The 23,840-nt window shown below is 39.8% G+C and overlaps 1 protein-coding gene across 5 annotated transcripts in view; it reads right to left on the reverse strand.

The window, feature by feature from the left end:
- Positions 1 to 23,840, reverse strand: part of LOC132988017 (rap guanine nucleotide exchange factor 6-like) — a 141,831-nt gene that overhangs the window by 91,628 nt on the left and 26,363 nt on the right. For all 5 annotated transcript variants that reach the window (XM_061055088.1, XM_061055090.1, XM_061055093.1 and 2 more), the window contains exons 2-5: positions 19,733 to 19,803; positions 19,007 to 19,063; positions 15,368 to 15,451; positions 3,872 to 3,941 (exon numbers count right to left, since the gene is read on the reverse strand). In XM_061055088.1, coding sequence (XP_060911071.1) covers positions 3,872 to 3,941; positions 15,368 to 15,451; positions 19,007 to 19,063; positions 19,733 to 19,803 — 282 coding nt within the window. The remainder of the gene's footprint in view (positions 1 to 3,871; positions 3,942 to 15,367; positions 15,452 to 19,006; positions 19,064 to 19,732; positions 19,804 to 23,840) is intronic.

Below are 23,840 nucleotides of genomic sequence, written 5' to 3' on the forward strand. Positions count from 1 at the left end.
TGAGATAGAATACGAGATCACAGATCAGATTAGAACTGTTACAGCTGGTTTTATAAACAGTCTTGTATCCCAAGCCCCTGGACACCCTATATAACATTCACTAAAAAGGTCCTATAATATGAATCTCACAAGTTCATGGCCACTCGTATTTATTGACCTTCATAGTCTTTATCATTATTCCACTTGTATTTTTAATATTGCAAATGTGTTAACCCTCAACAGCTTACACAACTGACTACATCAACCTAATTCTGAATGTCAGTCTGTGTATTTTCTTCTATTTACACAGCATCCTTTTTATGATTAACATTTTCACCGTCACAAAACACTTGTATCTGCTCCTATTTTTTTAAGTTTCATCACAACCCAAAGACACGTGTTAACCTTCTTGAGGACTAATCACTGCCTTTATACTTTGGCAACCCTTACTTTAGCAAATTTTCTTCTTTTTTTTAAAATCACTTCCTAGGAGTCTGATGACTCGCATCAAAAAGTCCCACTCCTGTCTGCTGTAGTTTGGCTGCTACAGACCACTGTGCTGGATATAAACAACAGCAAAAGCCTTCACGTCATCTCATTTCCTATTTCTCAGACAAAATGCTAATACTTCTTAAATCCTTGTGTGTAGACACAGAAAAGCACCTACTCTTCTCCCCAAGGCTCTAATGATTCATTTAGTTTCTTTCAAGCACTCATCTCCTCTCCTCTCCATCACCAGCAATACCTCTCTCTTTATCTCTCTCTCTCTCTCTCTCTCTCTCTCTCTCTCTCGCTTTCTATTCTCCCCATGACACACACAGGGACAATGTTTAATACAAAACAAGACTGTTTAATTCAAACCTCGTCTTAGTCCGTCTCTTAAACTCTTTTTTTTTTTATTTGTTCCCCAGACAACTATACAATTGAAGCGTTCTTTTTTCCCCCCTGCAGCATCCAGACAGAATCACACCACCATACCTGGAAGATGATCCGAACCACAACCCCCTTTTACTGTAGCACCAACCTCTGAACAGATCAGCAGGGGTGGTTTAGGATTAAGTACCATGCCGAAAGGGACCCTCACTAAAACTCCTTCATCCTTACTGGACATTTCTGGAAGTTTTGCTTACAATGTTCCAGAGACTTTCAGTTTGAGTCTGCAGCCTTGAACAATTCTGTCAGGATAGACATCACAATAACAGCCCTTAAGCTACAGCAACTACAGTGTGGCCTTCATTCACTTACATAAATATAAACTAGTGGCTGTCTTCTTTTACATACCTCCCTTGACATCACAAACTCTACATCTCAGCTGTTGGTCGCTGCTCTGTTATCAACCTTATTCATCAAACTGTCACGGCCCTGAGTTCAGTTGATGCAGCTTTGTACTTCCTGGTTCTACTGGAGGAAAAACAACATTGGTTGATGAAGGGAAAGTGTTACTCATGTCCCACACACTGCTGCAATTACCCATTGATTAACATTAAAACAGGTAATTCAATCAAACCCTCCGCATTTCTTTCTTTTTGTCCCTCCTGTAAATCAATTAAAAGCAGGAAATAAACACAAAATGCATGCATGTGCGAGTTGTCTTAATTTCATGGACAATGTTCAGCAACTAACTTATATTAAAAAGAATCCCAAACATAGCCTGAAGAACAAGCCAGTTCTTCAAACCTTATCAATCACAAAAGTATTAAGTCTACTGTTATAGACATCTTAATACATATCCATTCAATAATTCATGGTGATCATAATAAAGGGAACAATCCATATTTGGGAAGTTCTGTTTGGTAGCTTTCTTGCCAAGAGTTATACTAGAATGTTAAGACTGCGCTCAAGCTCTCTCAAGCTAACATAACTCTGCACAATGACAGAGGGAAACAGCAAGCCTGCGGCTCTGTCAGAAAACTACAAAATCCACCACACAGCACCTCCTAAGTTCACTTATTAACACAAATCTGTTTTGTTATAATCTGCACACATTTCACATCAAACCATAGCCCGCTCAAATGTTGAATTTTCTAACGATTGATTGATTGTATTCATTTACTTGCCGTGCAAAAAAAGTGCAACTCAGGTTTTTCATAATCGTCTAACAATCCTAATAATATCCTCATATTGCTGATACGCCAACATTATGGACTAGCTGACACAGTTAATTAATACAATCCATAGAGTAAAAGCAGTTTCAGGTTTCTGCTGAAAAAGATTCGCTTTCTTCTTGTCTGCTGTAGAGGAAACATGACTTCCTATAAACCGGGGGATTTGTCCCAGAAGAGAACTGCCTCAAGCAGTAAAAAATATACTTTAAGAGCCAAAGTCGGAAATAATGATTGTGTCAGAAGAACAAGAAGTGAAAGTATGGTTAAACTGATATTAATTGACGTGAAAATCTTGCACAATATTGCCTCAGTTCGAAGGAAACAGAGTGGCAGTCTGTGGCAGGATGATAAGGTTTCATCATTGTTCCCCCGCCTACAGTAATGACAGCTCTTTAATTCTGTACAGTCAGAGTAACAGAAATTTCAGATGGGGTTTTTTAGAAGAAAATTATGTACAAAAGCTTACTTGGGGAATTTGTGTTGTGTCTTTGACCTCACTGTGAGACATCAAGGTTACCTAAAAGGTCATGCTCAAGAAGCCACAAGGTCAAACCTGCCCAGAGTTTTATATTCTCTGTTCGATAACATCAGTAGACCTGTCTTATCCCATCTGATCCCTCTGGTCCCCTCAGACACGGCAACAAAGAAATGGGAAGATAGAAGAGCATGAGGGACATTCAGGAAGGAGACGGAGACTTTGTTAGCACTGCGACCTTGTGGAGGTAGAAGTAGAGCAACAGGCAAGATTTCTAAATGCAAGTTACAGCATGATAAACTGAAGAAGACAGAGCTTTGGATATTCTTTCTTAATTTACGGAAATATTTTATGAAGAAATGCAGTCAGTGCTTGGTGAAAACTTCACTGGGTAAGGAAAGTGACATGACAATGCTGTGACTGACAAAGAGTCAAAAAGTCAAAACAGCCGCCACTAGAAAAACAAAATAATGACAGGTCTGAATAATGCTACAACAAGCTTCTCTGGCTTCAGTAGAAGACAATGAAAGTTGCTTAAGACTATTTTTTTACTCACCAGGAAAATGTTTTCCTTAGCTTTGTACAGAAAGACAGTGAAGACATTTTCCAGCAGTTAGAAATTTCTGCAAGTTATCAAAGACTTTCTGGAAACTTTCAAGACTTTCTTACTCCAAAAGCCCCAACACAGAAGCACATTTAAGCCGTTTTCACAAATGCAATCCTGAAAACATCTAGATTATTCCAGACCGACTGCTCCGGATATTCTCCTGACCTGGCTGTTCACATATGCAGCTCACAGCTGAGACTGTCCCTGTCAGACAGGAGGAGGGGGGTCTTCTGAGGTACATACTGTATAAAACATGATTTCTGATTTAGAGGTACATCTTGGGCAATAATGGTGTAAAAATAAAATAAATGTTTATTGTTCAATTTGAATGTTATCTTTTGTTTTTGAGCTCAAACATTGCTAAATTAAGTCGTCTTTTTATTGGAAAACAAATCAGCCACATGTCCTGCCCATGACGCTCATTTGAATATAAAGACAGAGATACAGAGCGTACGGAGAGACGATGGGAGATGTGAAAGATGAACAGGGAGAGAGATGAAAGAAAAGTAGAAAAGGGATGAATTAGAGAAGAATAAAGGGGAAAAGGCTATCACAGACATCAAATAAAGATGGGGAAAAAACAGAAGGACTATCAAAGGACAGACACGGGAGAGGCGGGAGGATGAAAAGGGAGCTTAGAGGAGACACAAAAAGAGAGAGAGAGAGGGAGAGTAAAAGAGAGACACAGGATGTGTCTTTACTCACCACGATCATTTCTGACGGCTCCAAAGTGATGCATTCACAGCCTCGTCTGCCCCCCAGCTGCTTGCCAAAACTGTAGAGAGGACACACACAAACACACAGAAAATGAGCATTGAAACAGAAGAAAACGACGGGTGAAACTATCCCCACTCTCATAGCAAAGGCAGATGCAGTCCATCATATTCCCCTCATCCACAGATGAACGAAACCATTCTAAGTTTGATGTAGATACTGAATTTCTTAAAACTGCAGGAGAGTTAACATCTGTTAGGTGCACATTGTTAAAATATATGAAACTAATGTAAATAACGTCTCAGCTCGTGTTGCCTGGGTTCTTATGATGGTTCCTTTAATGGATCGTATGATGGTTTGGGTAAATATGTCTGTATTTTGTTGTTCTGGTTATCTTCTCTCTATACCCTTGATGTGGTTTATGTTCCTTTGTGTTTGCTCTTTGTGTTTGGGTAATTACACTTTGTTCTTTTTTATGCTGTTGCTGTATTTCAAAGCACTTTGTAAACCTGTTTTTGTGCTATATAAATATACCTATTATTATTATTGTTATAAGAGGAAATATTCTACATCCCGATATTGACATTAACCCATATGTTGTTCATGTCAATGGTTACATTTTCTATCCATTATGCATTATCAAATTTATTAATGAATATTAGTTGTGACACATCTGCAAAAGTGAGTGTATTATAGATTAAGTTATCATTCTAATTCAAATCAATCTAAACTACATCCACACACAATTTGTACAACACAATGTCTATCATTCATATCAGACTGTTGTTCATAGAAGAAAATCCAACAAACATTTTTAGGCAAAGAACAAACTGAAGTACAAAAACTTCGGATTTGATTGGCAATAATATTTGATGAAAACGTTAGAAAACACTAATTTCAGGAGCCCTGAAGAGATATTTTTAGAAAAGGAAATTCCTCTGATATTTTTACTTTATCTACTTTATCAGCTGCAGGTTAGAGATGCTCAGTGTTTGAGTTTCCACATGCTGTGACAGCACTCTGTCAGGGGATCAACAGTTTGTGGTGAAGGTCTGACCACAGACTGAAAAGAGAGCGTAGATCAATAAGTCTTCAGGGTCAACACCTAAACTAAAGTGTAGCATTAAAGCAGAGACTAAAAGCTCAATCAATGCTTCATTAACACAAATATCATCCTTAAGAGATACAGCTAACAAAAGCTGATATTCTCCATTCAACCCTTTATTAACTACAGACCACAAACATTTCAGACTGCATGCTCGAGCAAACTAACACACCTGTCTTTAAATACAGCAATATCTACAGATTCATAACCTCTGGCACGATATGCTACAATATGCTACCAAATACATCTAATAATATAATGTGTATACCTCCCTATTTCATATTAGAAAGGTGATGCCTTATCTTACATTTTAAAGAACAAACATGTTATACTTGAGTAAAATACAAATCAAAGGCCTTAATGTAACTTCACTTCTCCAGTGTCACAAACAAGAATGGAAAAAAGGGAAAATGTCACCTTCTACATTTACTCTGGTATTATTCAAAGACTAACCTTTTAAAAGTCAGGCTACCTCATTTTCTAGATATCATTGGACTAACCAAGAACATGATCAAACCACTGTTGGCTGTACAAAACACCCAGTCCTTTCACAATGTGCTCTGTCTGCAGGCCTCACAGGTTAGGTAACAGTCGGCTGTGCTGTTGGCCGTTGTTTGATAAGCAGGAGGAGAGCAGCTGACGCTGTGGTGAGGTCTTGTGGGTCAGTCTGCCCTAAAATCATCACATGGAGATCCTGCATGATGCCTTTAGAGTTCATTCTGAGTTGTGTTGAGTTGTCTGTGTTTTAAGATTAGTCACTAGTCTTAAGATTTTCTCTTTCAGCCTGCCTTCTTACAGAAAGGAACACAGATGAGCAAAGTACTTTGGGCTGACTTAAAACACATTTCAGAAAGCTGACTTATAAGAAAGCATTTTTAATTTTGTCCTGGTAAAGTCAAACATGTCAGTTTTTAAAAGCCTCCTTTGGTTGAGAGGGTGTGGCTCTGTAGCGTGTGCAGAAGAAGGGGGAAGTGTGATGTTTGGTTCTCCAGCCACTCGCATGGCAGCGAAGCTTCGTTGTGGCGTTACGACAGAATCTCAATGGAAAAAGACATACTGACATTATACCTTACTACCCATTACCAAACTAGAGCTGCACAACAAATCACAATGCTGTCGTTATCGCAATATAAGCATTTGCAATAAACACATCGTGAAAGTTGCAAATAATCCCAATGAAAATGAATTATTCTATTGAAAGAAGCAAATATTTCTCACTCAGCAGGTGAACATTCGACCTGTTTGAAGGAGACATTGCTTTAATAGCCATGCTTTCAAACTATTTTAATGCAGTCAGATGAAGCTAAGCTAACTATCAGCTACCTGCTAAATAATTGGTGCCACTTGTTTGCTAAACAAAATGGATGGATAAGGCTTTAGGAGTGACATGTGGCAAACATAGGTATTGAATAGCAACATTCAATTAATAATTCAAATAAATGTCTTGCTTTGACCAACCGTCAGCCCTACACCCAAATACATCAAGTTGATGTCATACAAGACAAAGCAAAACAGTGTAAGAAATTTGTTTACTTTCTACAAATGTCCCGCGACCTTGAGTGTATGTGTTTGGTAATTACACACGTCTGTGTTCCCCATGTGCTGTGTCAGAGTGTGAGGGTGTGTGAGATACCCCGTCTAAGCAGCTCAATCACTGTGTGCGCTGATCCCTGAGAACAGACCAGCCTGTGAACACATCTCTCTCTCTCTCTCTTCAGCCGGCTTAAAGTGGCCACTCAGCATTGTTTCGAACTGAAGGAGCTGCTGGTTTTAATTATGGAAGCGTGCTGCGCTGGGAAACGGCCAACTTTCACTCTCACATCTCCTCTCCGGTTACCTTCTCACACCGCCTCCCAGTCGCTCGTCCCTTCCTTTTGCTGTTCTTCTTTTTGCTCTGTTCAGTTGTTTCTGTCTCACTTCCTTCAAATCACTCCCTTCTGACCTTCACTTCCACTTCTGCTTATTTTCACCCTTTCCTATTTTCTTTTCCATTTCTTTCCTTTCAAGCTCTTTCCTTTCTACCTTTCTCCTTCACAAATTTAAATTTTCTGATTTACCTTGCCTCTCTGACTCCATTTCCTTATTTATAAACCTTCTTGTTCATATTTTTTTTCTTTCCTTTCCTTCTTTCCGCTGTCCTGTCCACTCCACCTCTTTCCTTTTTGCATTTATTTTCTTTATGCTGTTTTCTTTCCCTCTACTCATCTATTTCTGGATCCCCTTTAATCCAATATTCCTCTCTTTTTACTGGTGGCCCTTCCTCTCTCAGGGTATTAAAAAAAAAGGCAAACTTTCATCTCATCTAATCCTTAATTTCACAGTTTCACATTTGACGCAGACACCACTCTCATAATTTAGCGCTCAGATGAAAGTCTGTCTTCTTAATATGCTCTGATGATGAAAAAAAAATATGCTCTGATGATGGAACCGCTGATGAAAGATCTTTATACTGATCTTTATGCCTGCACTTATTCCATGGACATACAGATTTACTATAGTTAATGGAAGCTGTTATTAAATCCTAGCTGTTGCAACTTTCTCTTTCTTCTATCTTCAGAGGCTGGAGAAAAAGAAAGATACAACTGGATGAAAAACTGTGTGTGTATTGTGGCAGGAAACCTTTCTCATTGGAGCCAATTTAGCTGTAAGTGAATTCATTTGAAACTCCACTGCCACATGCACTCACATCTTCTATGTCTACGTCAAATACGTCGCATGAGTTGAAACCGGGTTCACCTTCCAGCATCCATCCCTGCTGATGCAGCCTTGATGCTTTTTTTGGCAACACAATTAACGCTGAAATGATTTTCTTCAGGTTTTTTACAGGAATCTAAATTATTCACTAAATGTAAAAGGTATAAAACACTTATTCTCCCGATGAAGTGCACTGGTCAGGTGAATCCAAGGACAGGGAGGGAGCCATTATCTCTTTGTATTGAATTTTCCTTTTTTAATAGTTTTAAAGGGAAAGGAGGACATAACTTTAGGGGGATTTAAAGCAGATTTAATGGGGATTAAAGTGTGACCACAATAATTGAGCCTGTACAGCTTATTTCTTTGTGTCTGTATCAGTTAATCAAGTGGTATTTTGTCCACCCCTTCTCGAGAGATCTGGCTGTTGATTGCCTCCCTGTATGAGGGTCAGAGGGCCGTGTCAGCTGCAGAAAGCATTCCTAAAACTGTGAGGGGTAAACTGTCATCAGTCAAACAAGTCATCAGTGAGGAAGACATGAACAGAAGGTTTACCAGTTAAAATTCCTCAGATAGTTTCCCGAGAAATAATTACATCTTCTGTGTTTATCTGGTTATTTGAGATATAAAGTGTCACATCTAATTAAATACTCTTGGATGGGTTGAACATAAAAAAGCACACAGTCCTGAATCACAAATCCTGTTATATGAACAAATAAATACAATGAGAATATCTATGTAACCCCCCCCCCCCCCCAAACGATCAGAACAGGATGGTTTCAAGAGTTCCTGGGGCTGAATGCAGTCTGCAGGGCTCGGAGTTTCTCTCAGAGCCCTTAGCCTGGAGGTCAGCCCAACTCTGACAGATCTCTCCACACTCCACTGAGGCGAGACGCATGGTCCTTGTCAGCAGCTCACACAGTCTGCCAAGCCTGACTCCTCACTGTGTATTTTTTTTGTGTGTAAGAGAGAACAAACAATTTCAGAATACAGTTTGCTATTAATAAATAGGAGTAGAGTAGTGCAGACTTGTAAGCCAACTCTATGTGTGGTGGTGGACAAAAAAACAAAAATCAGTGCTACCTCTTGTTTGCCTTCCTTGAGCCTTCTTGCATGCCTTCCCACAAAAGTGGAGGAATCCACAAACTCGAGTAAATAATGCTTGTTGATATGACTGTACAGAGACCTGATACCTCTCTCTTGTCTGCTGGTGTGAATATTTGTCTTGCAGAGGAAATAATACTACCCGCGAAAACCGCACCAAAGCCAAAGGTCTAGTCTTACAAAATACAAGTGAAGTTAGAGTGTCATGAACTTGTCAAACAAACACAACGATACATGCAGCGATCATGAGTCACCGCTTCAGTGTAGAGTTATATATTTAAAAATAGAGTAAAGCCATAGAGTACTGAATAAGAGCAGAAAAAAATCTGAGTTTTGCATCTTATATCCACAGTAAACAGACGCTAAAGCATGTTCAGACCCCCCTAGAATATCTTGTGGATGGTGAAAAAAGCTGTTAATAACAAATAACAGGAGGCAGCATTTAAAAAAAAAAAGCAAGAGTCATATGTGACTTATCTCTGTAACTCATTCAATTCGTCAAAAAATCCCCTAGTAAATAAGCCTCATTCACACATTCACTGCACTTCAGGAACTCTGGCCTCGTTGACACAAAACTCCTTTAAAAACTCCTGAAGTTTTTGGAGTGAGCTGCATGTGTGAACCATATTAATCGACAAAGGAGGTTCCGGAGGCTCATCGGTGGGAGCCGCCATGCTGGAAATCCTGTCTCAGCCTAACTTTCAGTCAACGACAGGCTGAGAGCTGGAGCTGACGACGGTTTTATGCCTCCTGACAAACCGTTACACAGCCCCCACCTGTCAATCCAGTCAGCTACTCGCCTAACTGTGGATAATACGTGACATTAATATAAAAAACAAATGCCTCAGGAGACTACACCTGCATCCCCTTCAGTGCGACAGGTACACTCTCCAGCTTTCAGGTGCATTTGTCAACAACCAGATCAAGACGATTTCGGAGGCAGTCCTGAATTCTCTAGAAATTTTCAGGAGTCCATATGTGAAAACGTCTTTCCTGGACATTTGCTGGGTGCATTTTGGAATGCAAAAAGCACATTTTTTGCCCAAAACTAAGCCAAGATTTCAGCCCACCAGCCTCAATGTAAAGTTCCCAGGGCACAGGGTGAGCTGATGTGTGAACGCAGCAGGTAATATTCAGTAAATTCAGCGTAACAAAGTGGGAGAAGCGAATGCATCATTCACATTGAGCTGATTTTTGCTGCTTTATACTCTTGACTTCTCGCCTCGGTTGTTATTATATTTTTTCCCCTGTTGTATTGGTCCCGTTCTGTGGGGGAAAAAATCCTGGAAATATCAGGATCTTGGACAGGAGTGCATGTGTGAAAGGGAACATTTAAACTAACGAGAAGAATTATGAGGACAACATTTTGAATTTTACTTTTAATTGCCACACAGACGTTTCAAGTAAACGCTCTTCTTCAGCGTCTAGCAGGCAATTTTCCCAAACATACACAGGTGAGACTAATTATAAATGTGCAACCCCTAACCCTAGGTACCAGTCAATCCCAGCAGGATCTGTTTCATACAGCATATACTCAAGCTTTATCATATTGGAAAGAAATGACTCAAGATCTGTTACGTCCAATGTGTCACTTATTTTAAAAACAATGTGTCTTGTATTCTCGTACCTTTCACAAAAAATGTAAATCATATTCGGCTCTTACAGAAACACTCTGTCAGATAAACACAAGTTTTGCTTTTTAAAGCGATCGTTCCTGGAAATAGAAAGCTCTAAGTTTCATTGAAGCTGTGTCTGTGCTGGATTTCAGCAGGTGATGATTTCTCTCCCCTCTTTTCCAGCAGAAACAAGTTGTTGGCAGAGGGGAGAACAGGTTCAGCCTCGGTCCAGTGACAGCTGCAGCGCCAGGAGCAATAAACCATGACAGCCGGCACAGAAACTGAGGCCACACACACACTCTCTATAACACACAAGCACACAGACACACACATATCCTGGGCTAGTGTTAAAAATTCTAGAAAACCAGTGCTGTGGCCAAAGTCTGTACAAAGTAGGGTGTCTACTGAAGAGGTAAAGTGATGACAGTTTGTATCAGCATCAAAAGAGGCTTTGGTTTTGGTAACAAAACAGGTTTTTACAATGGTTTCGTCATTATTTGTTGTGTTATGTATCTGATTCATCTCACATAAGGTAGGTGTATTAGCAGAATAGATTTATAATGATACTAATGTGCAGCAATATTTGACCTTCTAATGCCTTGCTTAAGGGCACACTAGCAACGTTAAATGCCACCAAAGTTATCAAGTCATTTCTAGTTTTGTTGTGAATGTAACTTGTCACTCATCTGTCTGCAAAAGCCTGTTGAAAAGCAAAACAAACAAACTAAATCGACAGTGTGATCGAGCAACATCGGGAGTTCAGGTTCTTCAGATAGTTGTTGAACAAAGAATAAAAACCAGGAGGTCAGTTTGAGCAACAAAGACACTTGTTTAACGGCTTATCAGACACCGAAACCACTTACAGCTCAAAGACTGGATCTTACATCTCAATCATTGTTGATGCTTCTCTGCAATTGTTCTTTTTTGTAGCCCCCGAGGTAACCAAGCAGAGATTTCACCCGACAAAGCTATGAATGAGAAGCCTGTGTTGTTGTTTTTTTACGTGGCCAAGGTCTGCGTGCAGCCTTGGACGGCAAATAATCTTTCGAATGAACTATAAACGTGTTGTTGGCTGCAGCAGAAGCTTAACTCTCGATATAACCAGCAATGTAATGCTGAGACGTTTTCAGACACAAATCTGTGAAAGTTTGAGTCAAGAAGAAAAAGTTTGGGAGGGTTTTCACCAAAAATCAAACATAAACAGTGATGCATGTCCAATTGGCACCCATATCCCCATGGTAATGATTACCAACAGAAAAGAAAGAAAACCACAGACCACAGTGTAACACAGACACATACACACTCACACACAGTCACAGAATATTCTGCTTCTCATTTCTCCGTTTAGCTTTCTGCTGGCCAACACTGACCGCTGTGACTCACACAAATGAAAGAAGACTGAAGAACTGGCTAGCAGTCAAAACTGAAGAGACCACCAAGACACACACACACACAAACACACACACCAGAAACTGCCAGACAGACTCCAGGGAATGACGTAGTGGGTCATTCAGAAACATTACCATTAATTTGCAAAACAACAGAGTGATCAGTTAAGGGCTAATTCAAACCTCAGTATCTCAGAGCAAACCAAAGCAGCACCAACAGCTGCTACACAACTCCTACAGGGGATAAAGGGTCCTCTTAGAGCTGAAGGAGAAAGATAACTAATTATACCTGACTGATGCTACATTCATTAATTTAAAAGTACTGTAGATTCTGTAGACAGATCTAGACTTTGTTTTAAAGCAGAACGTTTCTGAGAAACAATGAGGGAATAGTTGAAAAGTGAGCAGCCTTGTAAATGTTTTACTTGACAAGCTTCAAGGAAGTAGTGTTTCACTGAATCTGTGTCAAACTCAGATATACGGTCCTTTTACCAGGTTAGGTCTTGGGTGTAAAGGCATTATATAAAATCTGAATCCAGTATCAGAAACTTTTCAGATCCTTTCATTGTGTAAGAAACTAATTGGATCTCTTGGCTTTATCATTTGCCAGTAGCTACAGTTTTTAAAAAAAAGATTAATGAATTCAGTTTAGAATTGTGATCGATCATGTTTGACCAAAGAAAATAATTAATCCACATTGATGTCTTTTAAAACACCCAAACTATTCAAAGTAGGACTCTACTGTGTGTAATGTGCCATGATCAGCTACACTCTTTTTTTAACCCACAGATTGCTTGTAGTTTTACAGTAAAGATACAGAGTGTTTCTGTGTCATTCACTGACAAAACTTTGGAAGAGTACAAACTAAAAGCATGTGACATCCAATTTTTTCAGAGTTTAACAGGCAGTGAAGATGGTTAACTTAAGACTTGTTCAATGTGGGAATGGGTGAATTAGTTGTGTAAGTGTAAGATAAGTCTGTGTCTCTTCAAAAGAATCAGCATAGATAAAAAAGGACAACATGCAGGAGTAAGCGGTGTGTTTCTCAGAGCTGTGTGGCTGTGCAGTGTTAAGATATCCTGCCACAGCGCCAGGGGGAATTCCTGGTTATCCAGTTGGTTAAAATGTGGCAGGCAGGAAATGGTGCACGCTGAGTTGAAGAATGCACACAGAATCAGAGAGGGAGTTTTGAAAAATCTCAAATGAATTAGACCTGATCCCCATAACACCGCAGCAACTACTGTACATCTGAAAAAAAGAGATGCCAAATGATCATGAAAGAGATACTTTAAGATCACTAACCAGGAACAGGAGTTTCTAGGGTCACTTTTTTCGGATTCCTTGTGATCAGAATAAAATCCAGCATATTATCCACAGTGAGTATCGTATTCCAGTAATCCAGGTTCAAATATCCAAGTGAGTATGTTTTATACTCCAGAGTGAGTGAGTGTAAAGTTTCTTCAGAAAGCAGAGGTAGGCGACTGTCATGCCTTTTAGTTTCTCTTAAACTGAGGGAGGAGTGTGTGCTCCCTCCCGCTCTACTCTTTTCTGTCTGCCTGTCTGTGTTGGCTCCAGGGAAGTGTTGGTCAGTGTGTGTGTGTGTGTGTGTGTGTGTGTGTGTGTAGACTGCTCATTTCCTGCCTGGATGTGCTTTTGGGCTCCAGGCGGGCAGGCTGCTCAGGAACACATGGCCAGCCACTGTTCTGCCAGGGGTTCCGCATTCCACACAACACATTTATATATATATACACACACACACACACACTCACATGCTCTACTCCCCCCGTGTGACCCTTTCCAACCCCCCCACCCCGTGTACTCTAACACACAAACACAAGCACACATATCCTCCAGTATTTTGCAGGGCACAAACCTTCCCCCGACCAACCTAAAAGTCTGTTATCAATTGACCCACACTGGAACACACACACACACACACACACACACACACACACACACACACACACACACACACACACACACACACACACACACACACACACACACACACACACACACACACACACACACACACACACACACACACACACACACACACACACACACACACACACACACACACACACACACACACACACACACACACACACACACACACACACACACACACACACACACACACACACACACACACACACACACACACACACACACACACACACACACACACACACACACACACACACACAGTGGTATCTGCCCTAGGGTTATTGGTAATTGACCCACTATTCTTTCTGCTGCCGCTGGTCAGTTGCTTCTTTGTGTTGTTGCTATTGTTAAATAAAGTCCTGTTACCTCACACCAGCAACTTCAAACCATCAGCTACTGCTACATGCAGCCTATAAAAAGTAACTACACGATAGTGCATGGAAGAAAAAATAAGTGTGCAAGAGAATGCAAATTCATTTATTTGTCAATCAATGAGCTTCAAAACATGTATGCTGTGGGTTTATTGTGCTATTATGTTGATTCTGAACAGAGCAGGCCTAGTTATGGTCAAAGTTCATGCGATACTAATAAAAATGTTAATCAGAGATATAGAACTCTAATATACCCTAAAATGTGGCGAGAGAAATCAGCATGTATGCCAATCAATGAGTCAATGCATCAATCACACACCATAACCAACTAGCCCCCCCACAAAGATATGTCAACTGGTTTGAGATAAGTTATTGTTTGCCAATAACAAACTACAGTGTGGTGCTCGCAGAGAGTTTTATTTAAGTCAATTATTGTCAGCAATCAGTGTTTTTCTACCATTAGTATATTGTTGTTTTTTAATCACACCACTTTTGGATTGGTACTGGGTACTAGGCCAGTTCTCAACTCTGGGCACTGCAATCCCTTTCAAGGGGGGAAAGAAATGTAATGGGAACATTTCTGGTGTTTTCCCCTTCACTCACCAGCACTGCAATCATCTCTGGATGTTTAATGAAAGCCGCATTGAATAAGATTTATAAATGTACTCTTTTTATTACTTATTTAAAATAGTAAAGTAATCTTGTTTTACAGCATCATTAATAATCTGTAAAATACCTTACTGATCACCTGGAAAATGATGATTTTTATGTATATATATAAAATCAATATGTCAGGTCTTTCAAGGCTTTCACTAACAACAGGCACAGGTTTTCGCACTTTTACATATGAGGTACTGTGATTGAGAGCTGCAGAAGGAGATGAAATTTCAGTTGAGACTAAAAGTACATTATTGGGTAGCTCAATAGGGCACGTTATCAGTGGGTGTGATAAGTGTAGGTGTTTCCTTACATATCAATAAGACCAGTCTGTTCATACCCTGCAGACGGCTTTGGGACTTGCCGTCTCCCTTCACATGTTATATATGAACACACGGACAGACAGAAACATATAAAAACAAATATCTTAACAAGATGACGAGAGGGAGGCTTCGGGTGTACTGTCAGAAAAATCCCACCTCCTCTCACTAACTATGACACCTTCTTGTCTCACCTCCAGCAAGGTGTTCTCTCGTTTTTCTGCTAGAGTTGTGCATTTGTGTGTGTGTGTGCACGGTGTGTATGTGTGTGTGTGTGTTACCTACCAGCATCTTGCCAGGTACATGTGCTCCTTGACAAAGACAGACCCAGAGAGCAGGATGTACCAACAGGTAGCGATGCTGTCTGGGCTGGAACAGAAAGAAAGGAAGAACATTCTGGTGTGAAACATGGCAACTGTCACACAGGCAGTGTCTACTTCATTAAACTCACAGTCTAATGTGTAAGAGATATGTTTTTTAAAGATTGTGGGAATACTACCGTTTGCTATGTGATTCATTTGTTGTAAATAACCACCCTGTTACTTGGGGTTACTTATCTCTATAAGTTAAAATTAATCTTTTATCAGCAAGTCCCAGTGCCTTTAGTTTGAATCTGCACTTTGCTTTTCAGGTCATTTTGGCAGTAAAATAGCAGAAGAGGAAGAACGTGTGTAAAGGAAGGGATACAAATTAGTCTAAAAATCATAAATTGTGTAAACACTTAACCAAAGATGTGAAGAAAAATCATTTACAAGGTTAGAAGATGCAGCCATGTATTTCTGAAACCCCATGTGTCCCCCCCTGATAGAGAAGATATTTTCTTTATTAGCAACTCCGCTCTACAGCTGATTTTTATAACTTGTTCTATTTTTTATTGAAATAGATAATAGCCTTTGAGCAAAATGTATCCGCAAACAATTGTTGTACTTTACCAATAAGATGCTGCTATGAATCATTTGACTTGATTCCGGTCAGGCCAATCACAGCTGTTTATCTTATACTGTATGTGGGAGGTTTCAGTGTGCTAGGGCATTTTGGTAAACAACCAATATAGCTGACTCTGATGCTCTTTATCTGCTGCAGCGTCAGTATTATAATACTTTTCATTTTACATCGTAGGTGTTGGCTTGTAAATCATGACATGCCAAACGTCAGTGGGATATGTTTGAGGTCACATCAATTAGTTGTTGAAACTAGCTACCTAACGTCCCAGCCTACTGCTGTCACCCCTTTCCTTGCCCTGATTGGTTTAGGCATCCAGAGGCTTTTGGTTTTGACCAACAGGAAAGAAAATGAGAGGTTCCTGACTAATTCAGTGAAGTAGAAGGATTTCTAAAGTCTGTGATGTCTGAAAGAAAATGTTAAGAGCACATCTGAGCTTTGTATGCCAAGTGCTGCATTTTGCATTAGCATAAATGTATTCTTAGAATCCTAAGTACTATAGAGCGGTGATATAATGTGCCATCACTATGATGTGGAGAGAATCCATTAAAGACAGGGAGCCATGTTAAAAGGGCTGGTGTGTCAAAAGGAGCAGCTGCAGCATGAAACCTGAAAATCAAAAGTCCAAAACATGAGCTGTGTGACGGTGCATTCTATTTCATGTATGTTATCTGTTAACCCACAACCAGTCTAATTTACTATATAATGAGCTTGGTGCTCGAGAATGCAGCAAGTGGAAAGGCAATCATACATGAAGAAGGTGGCCAGAAGAGAGCGGTCAATCCGTGTCTGTGGTCATGAATATGAATACACAGACTGGAAACATGGAGCGAGAGAGATGAGGAGTATTTGAGGAGAGGAGATAAGACGTAGTGGGCAGGACAAAAACCTTATGGAATGGTTGTAATATTATTGCTTTTGCTTCCAAGACAACACACAAGAAAGTAGCTTTTTTTGTGATTCATATATTCTAACCACTTCCTGGTGCATATAAACATATGGTCAAAACTTAAAGGACACATATAATACTCTTTTTCAAAAAGTTTAAATAAGTCCCTGAGCACCCGAAAACGTGTCTGTGAAGTTTCTTGTAAAAAAATCCACTCTGATCCTGCATTTTAGCATGCCAATAAACCGCTCTATTTCAGCCCTGCTCAGAATACGCTGTTGTCTGTAGCTTTAAATGTAAATGAGCTGTGTCTGACCACACCCCTCTAGGAGTGATTTGGTGGATCGGACTTTATCGCTCCACGCCCTATTGTTTACGGTGAGAAGGCAGACTCATGGGGAGAGAACAAACACCTAGCTGTGGGAGTGTCACCCACCTGGGGGAGGGGTTACTGCCCTTTGTGATGTCATGAAGGGAAAAGACAGAGAGGATGGACTTTTCTTATAATTGGGGGGTTTGTAGACACTAGGGACAGTGACCTTTAACAAACTTAAAAAAAAGGAATAGAATGCATTAATAGGATGGACAGGGGTCAAATTTAAAAGTTGTAATCTGGATGGAAAATATTTTTGAATAATGCTGCACCCAACTGCAGACCCAGTCTTCACAATTATCTTGCAATATATGCCAGGTTTTAGACATCATACCAAATGTGCACACATTTCTGCAACAAACTTGCAATATCTCAGGTGTAAATGTGGTGTTAAAGCAAATCTAGATCATATAAGATGATAACAAAATGTTCCACAAATTATATTTTAATCAATGTCTTTTCTTTCAGTCTGACCTTTTTTATCATTATTTTGGGTGATATGTAGTATCTGATTTCTTTATTAAGTCATTTTCATTCAGTCTCTCTGTGGTTCAAATACTTCACAGTTAAATTATTTAAATATCAAACAATGTTTTTTTTTTCGCCTAAAAAGACTTCTGCATATTAAACAAGGTGAAACATTTCAAATGTAAGTATGGCAGAGCTGATCTATTGCTTCTGGAGCTGTTTTTTTATTGGACGTTGTGCAGTAGAAGCAGGCTGACTTGATGACTTGTGTAAAGAAATAAAAGGATTAGTTTCTTGCACTGCTTTGGGTTTAAGGCCAACATGATTAACTACTGTTGTGGTTTCACTGCACAGACCTTGATTGCTTTCATCTGCTGTCTGTAAAATGTGTGTGTGGGTGTGTGGGTGTAACAGTTGACTAATTGGACATGGCAGCTGCTTTGTTATGGGTTCAGATACTTAAGACTAGCCCCTGGTGTAGAGGCAGGAGGACATACTGGAGAAGACTGAGATTTTGTGTGTGTTCGTGTGTTTATTTGATGGTAAATTAAACTACAGTTTCTAATGCAATTCCTGTGAGCATGATAATACATCAGTAACATCGCTCATCCTTTCATCTGTCTTTGTCCTCCCTTTCTTTCAAACTTCCTCCACATATTGCCCTCCTTTGTCCCCCTTTTGCTTAAAATTGTTTGTTTTTCATCCCTTGCTTCTTTTCCTTGTCTCTCCTCTCTCTCGCCATTACTGTCATTTCCTCCTCTCGCCTCTTGTTTTCTCTCTGCTTCTGTGGACCTCTCATATTTTCACCTCCCTACATCTACCATTTAGAAGTCACTTCCTCACCTCAATTTTCCTGATAATCTACAATGTACATGGTGCTAAAAGTATTTTTTTTACAATCTGACTCATGCATTTTAGGATGAATTTGATCACACACCCTGACAGACAAGGACACGGGCAGGGACAGAGGCTTTCAGCAGTTCTGCGGACATTAGTGTCAGCTATGGATCTGTCTTTTTTATCCAGACAATCTTACAATGCAGTTTGAGAGAGTTTTAAAGAAGCATCACATTACACACAAAATATATGGTAATATCTCCCCTGCTGTCATATGTGAATTGATCTATAGGGTATGTATACAAATGTTTTTTTAAGTGCATTTAAAGCAGATTTTTGAATAAAAAAAGAAGAGAGCAAAGAACAAAGCATAGAGAGAGACTTTCTCAGTGAGAGAGTGTGTGTGTGTACTTACTAGAACAGGATGTGGTTAGCTTCATGTCTCTCATACCTGGCTGTGGTGCACATCGACCTGAAACACAAAGACAAAGATTGCATTTATTTTACCTCCAGCATATCCATCTTAGACTTTCCCCAAGAAGGCATCAAGCTACCCTATTTTAGACATCATCATTACTGTCTGCCAGCTCAGAGTGTTAAGGTGACCCACTACTCCTTTTCTCACTGCTGTTCAACACATTTCAGTTTTTTTGTTCCTAGGTGTAGCAGAGTTTAGAGGTGTCTTTCATTGATGAAGCCCAATTAGAGGAGAACCAGAGTGGGTAAACACAAATGTAACCACAAGCATTGTAGCTCGATAATTTGACAGTTGTGTTAATATTTGTCTCTCTGTATCCCTAAAACCCAAATAGTTTTTTTTTTTGTCAAGATATAAACCCATATGCTAATAATCAAACTCACACAAGATTTTAACGCAAGCTTCTGTGTTCAAATGCCTTTGTTTTCACCTGTTCAACACTAAAAACAAAGGGCGGAACACCTTAAATACACTATGTACTTTTGATCATCTCTAAGGCACCTCATCAGTAGGAATGTGCAAATCTTTTTTTAAAGCACTCTTAACCCTGTTTGATGGTGTGTAAAGCAATTCATGTAGAAAGTAGGCCTCAAGGAAACCTCAAAACTTAATTTTGGAGCTGCTACAGTGATTTGCAAATTACAAAATGAATAGAAAAGTCACCTTAGCTGATGCTCCCGAAGATGAGAGAGAACATCCATATGGTAGAGGTGGCAGTAGATGGTGTGTAGGTCCTACAGGAAACAAGACAATACAGTTTTAACAACATGTCATCAACCAATAAGAATTGAAAAAGAGAAAGAAAGAGAAAGAGAGAAATTGTTAAGAAAACAAAGAAAAGTCACACACAGTCATTTCATGAACAAAATCCTGCCTTTTTATAATCATAGCATTTACACACACAATCTGCAGACTGCTTCAAGTGCGTTTATTATTTTTTTAAAAAGTGAAAGCTTTCAAAGATTAGCTCATTGTTTAGAGTGTGCGTAATGTATCAACAGCACATTAATTACATTTAATGCAGTGCTCTGACACCTCCTGACACCAGCTCCACTGGGCTAAACGCTGCCTATCAAATTGACACCTTCAAACCAGACAGGCAGGCATACCACTTATGTATACACATGACAGCAGCAAGACAGGCACAGATATACCCGTCCACAGCCTTAAAATAGTACTCTATCAGGGCCAGCTGTCAAAACATTAAGAGGCTGAGAGTGTGTGTGTGTGCAAAGGGAACAACTTCATGTAAGCATCTGTAGGATCAAACAAACACAGTTGCTATTGAGGCTGCAAGGCGACTACTTTTAACAGGTGGACTGTATGGCTGACTGGTTGTGTACACACATACTGATGCTCTAACACTTTGAAATAAACACATATAGGCTAATCCCATCCAGAAATGAACCCATGACTTCTCTCCTTTTGTAAATCTGTTTCCTTCATTATCCCGGTCTTACTGATGCTACTTTTTTGTAGTATGTAAGATTGTCGATGCAGTATATCAAACTCTACAACCAGCAAATGGCTAATTTAGATTAGCACAAGAGCTAGCCTGTCACTATGGAACTTAAGTAAAAACAATTTAACAGTGGCTAAAAAAGCACTAGCTTTATTGATCTGTACCAAACCAGTTTCATACTTTTTCAGGGGTGTCATGTTCTGGAAATTCTTGACTGCTGCCAGTTACAGGACCAGTAACTTTCTGACATCTGCAGTGGTGGCCTCGCGATTGTTCTTTGGTATTGTAAACAGAGCTAATCTTGCCGTTTTTCACTTTCTCAGTCTTATCACTAAGCTAAAATAGCTAGTTGCTATAGCCATATATTCGTGCTTCGCAAACAGATATGAAAGTGGAACACACAAATGTAACTTTCCTCAAGACAGCAAATTTCTGTTGTTACCCAACTTTTCATTGAGGCACCGCAGCTCTACTTCAAGTTTAAACCCAAATCATTGACCAGTCACAGTTTCATGTGAGTCTGTCAACGAAGAGATCCAGTTATTTAAATATAAGAATTGGAACGGCTACGCCCTAATCTAAAACCAATAAATCTGAAAAACCCTTCAGGAAAAATCTATACAAAACATTTTCCACACTACTTGTTTTGTTTACACAGTGCTCAAGCAAAAATTGTCCAAAAAAAAACAGTTTGCAAATAATTCACACAGAAAGTGCCACACATAAGTTGTGTCTGTTTGTTTATAAAAGTCTCAGGTCTCAAAGATACATACAGACGTACAGAAATGTTATAACACAGGAAATTATGGATTTTTTATTGAAAATGGTAACAACAAATATTGTATGTTTTCACTTTTAAATGACCCCTTGAGCTATTTTAAAGGAATTTTTATGAGGTTAAGGCAAACTCTTGCCAAGACTCCATCAAATCCACATGGTTGATTAAGATACTGTTGCGGAAATTACAGATTGGTGAAAGACTAAAGACATGAATAAAAAATAAACACTGAAATAAAGGAATTAGTACTGCAGGCTTTAACATAATGTGTGTGTGAGTGCATCATGGTAAACTGAGTCCATCAGTGGGAGCTGGCGGAAGTAAAGCTGAACGCTGGGGACTGGGGAGCCTTTAATGCACTGGACCAACACACCTCTGATGTGTTGTTGACCATGTCTGACACAGGAAGGAAGGGTTTGGTGGGGAAGAGAGTAAAGACGAGAGAAGAGGAGGAGACAGTGAAACAAGGAAAGGAAGGAGAGAACATAGAGACAGTAAGTATCAGAAAAAAAGAAGAACAGAAAAAATGAAAGAAAGACAAACGAGAGGAGGACATGGATTTAACAATGGACAAACTGTAAGAAATAGAGTTCAAATAAATGGATGTAAAAGATGAATACCAGTTGCCAGGTTTGCACCTTTCACATTGAAAAACAATTTTAGCCTAATCAGTTCTGTTTTTCTGCCTGCAATGTTCGAAAACGAATAGTTACAAATAGATTTTTCTGCTTTCTTTATATACAATTTGAACAGTCACTTCAGCAGGTACCTTCTAGGCACAAGAAGAACATTGACCGAGGTAATGTACATGAATTGCTCCAAACATAACATAAGCTATATTAGCCTATGTCATGGACCAATGCTGCACTGGCAACAACCATCTTTATAAAACCTGCCTAATAACTTGTGAAAGCCCCTTTTACAAAACAGCCCATGATAATGTCAAATTCAAAGTGAAGTTTTAATATGCCATCAGCCTTTTGAACTCTGTTATCATCCTGAAATCGAGTACACACTATGCTCCACTCCTGGTGCTCTCCATGCTTTTGGTTTCTTTGTATGTGCTGTTACATTATGCCTATTGCCAGACATATTATATGCAGTGTTCTTATTAGTGGTGGGATACAAACAGGACTTGAAGGTGTAGTTCTCTCAGATTTCTCAATAGGAGGAACTGGTCTGAAAACACCTTTGTGAATGTACAAGAGAATCACACGTTTGTTGAAATCTCATTTCACTATTTGGGGAAATCCATACTTGACAAGATAGCAAAACACAGCCCTGCAAAACATGAAAGTTTCTTTTTTTCCAATGCTTTTGCTAAATCGGGGGCCTTTTTAGTGGCTGAACCGATGACCTAGTTACTACATGTAGTCTCTGGTTATATACTCTGGAAAAAAAAGATTAACTGACCAAGACTTTTCTTCCAACAATTTAGTGAGGATCATTGGTTGATTCATTATTGCGGCTCACAATTTAGAGCATCAGAGAGTTACTCTATTGCCTTTAAAAGGAACCTACTTGCTCCCTTAAAAAGAAGAGCACAGAAAGCCCTGTCTCACCCTTTCAAATAAGGGTTAGCTAAACATTGAGGGACAGAGAGCTTGACCTGGCTAGCCGCTTCACACAGTTAGTTGTAACCTCCATTTACTGATCCTGACTGATGCAGGAACACTGAACTGAGAGCAGGCACGGGGAAAGCCTGTTTCACAATGGTGAGGAAGTGGACCTGTATTGACTTCAAATCACACTTAACTGGGTTAGTGAGCACAACAAACTGCTGCAGTAAGCACTCCTGTCATGTTGCTGAGCATGCATGTGTGTTAGTGCATGCGTATGTACAGTGTAAAGTGTGTGTGTTTCAGGATGTACAGGCCTGAGGCGACTTGCTAGCAGGGGACTCGGATTAGGCGAGACAGCCCAAACACTCACCACACCCCTGCTTGTAATATCTCTGGGTTATATTAATGCTAACCGCTGGCAACACAGCAATTACAAAGAAGATGGCCATGGTTCACAGAGGCATATAGTCATCAAATGATAGCCAATGAGTTCTGAGATTGGATGCAAATCAGAATGCTGATCCTGACCATGGCCATCGCCTTGATCTGACTGATTAAGTGACTACATTTTAACCAAAAGATGACACATAAAACTGATTGATTTTATTGCATGGCCCTCACACAATGCACATTGTGCCTCTACTGCTACTACTACTCCATAAAAGACAGCTGCCCCCATTTCATGTATTGATTAGTGTAGAACAGGTCATCAATAGGCCCAGACAGACATGATAGCAGGATGTCCGAGGAGGGGATCTCTGCTCTGTCCTTTCAATCTGTGGTCTCCCACAGAGAGAGGATGGTAATGCGATCACTACATCGCCCACGCCAATCTCTCTCTGTCTCTCGCTCGCTGTACCCTCGATACATCCACTGCCAGGCTTGGATTGAGGGTGTGGTGTTTGTGGTCTGGTTTTTGGTGGCGTTCACTTTGGAAACGATCCCCATATTTTAATGGCATAGTGTCAC

The sequence above is a fragment of the Labrus mixtus genome, chromosome 14 (genome assembly GCF_963584025.1).
Source record: "Labrus mixtus chromosome 14, fLabMix1.1, whole genome shotgun sequence".
Taxonomy (NCBI): domain Eukaryota; kingdom Metazoa; phylum Chordata; class Actinopteri; order Labriformes; family Labridae; genus Labrus; species Labrus mixtus.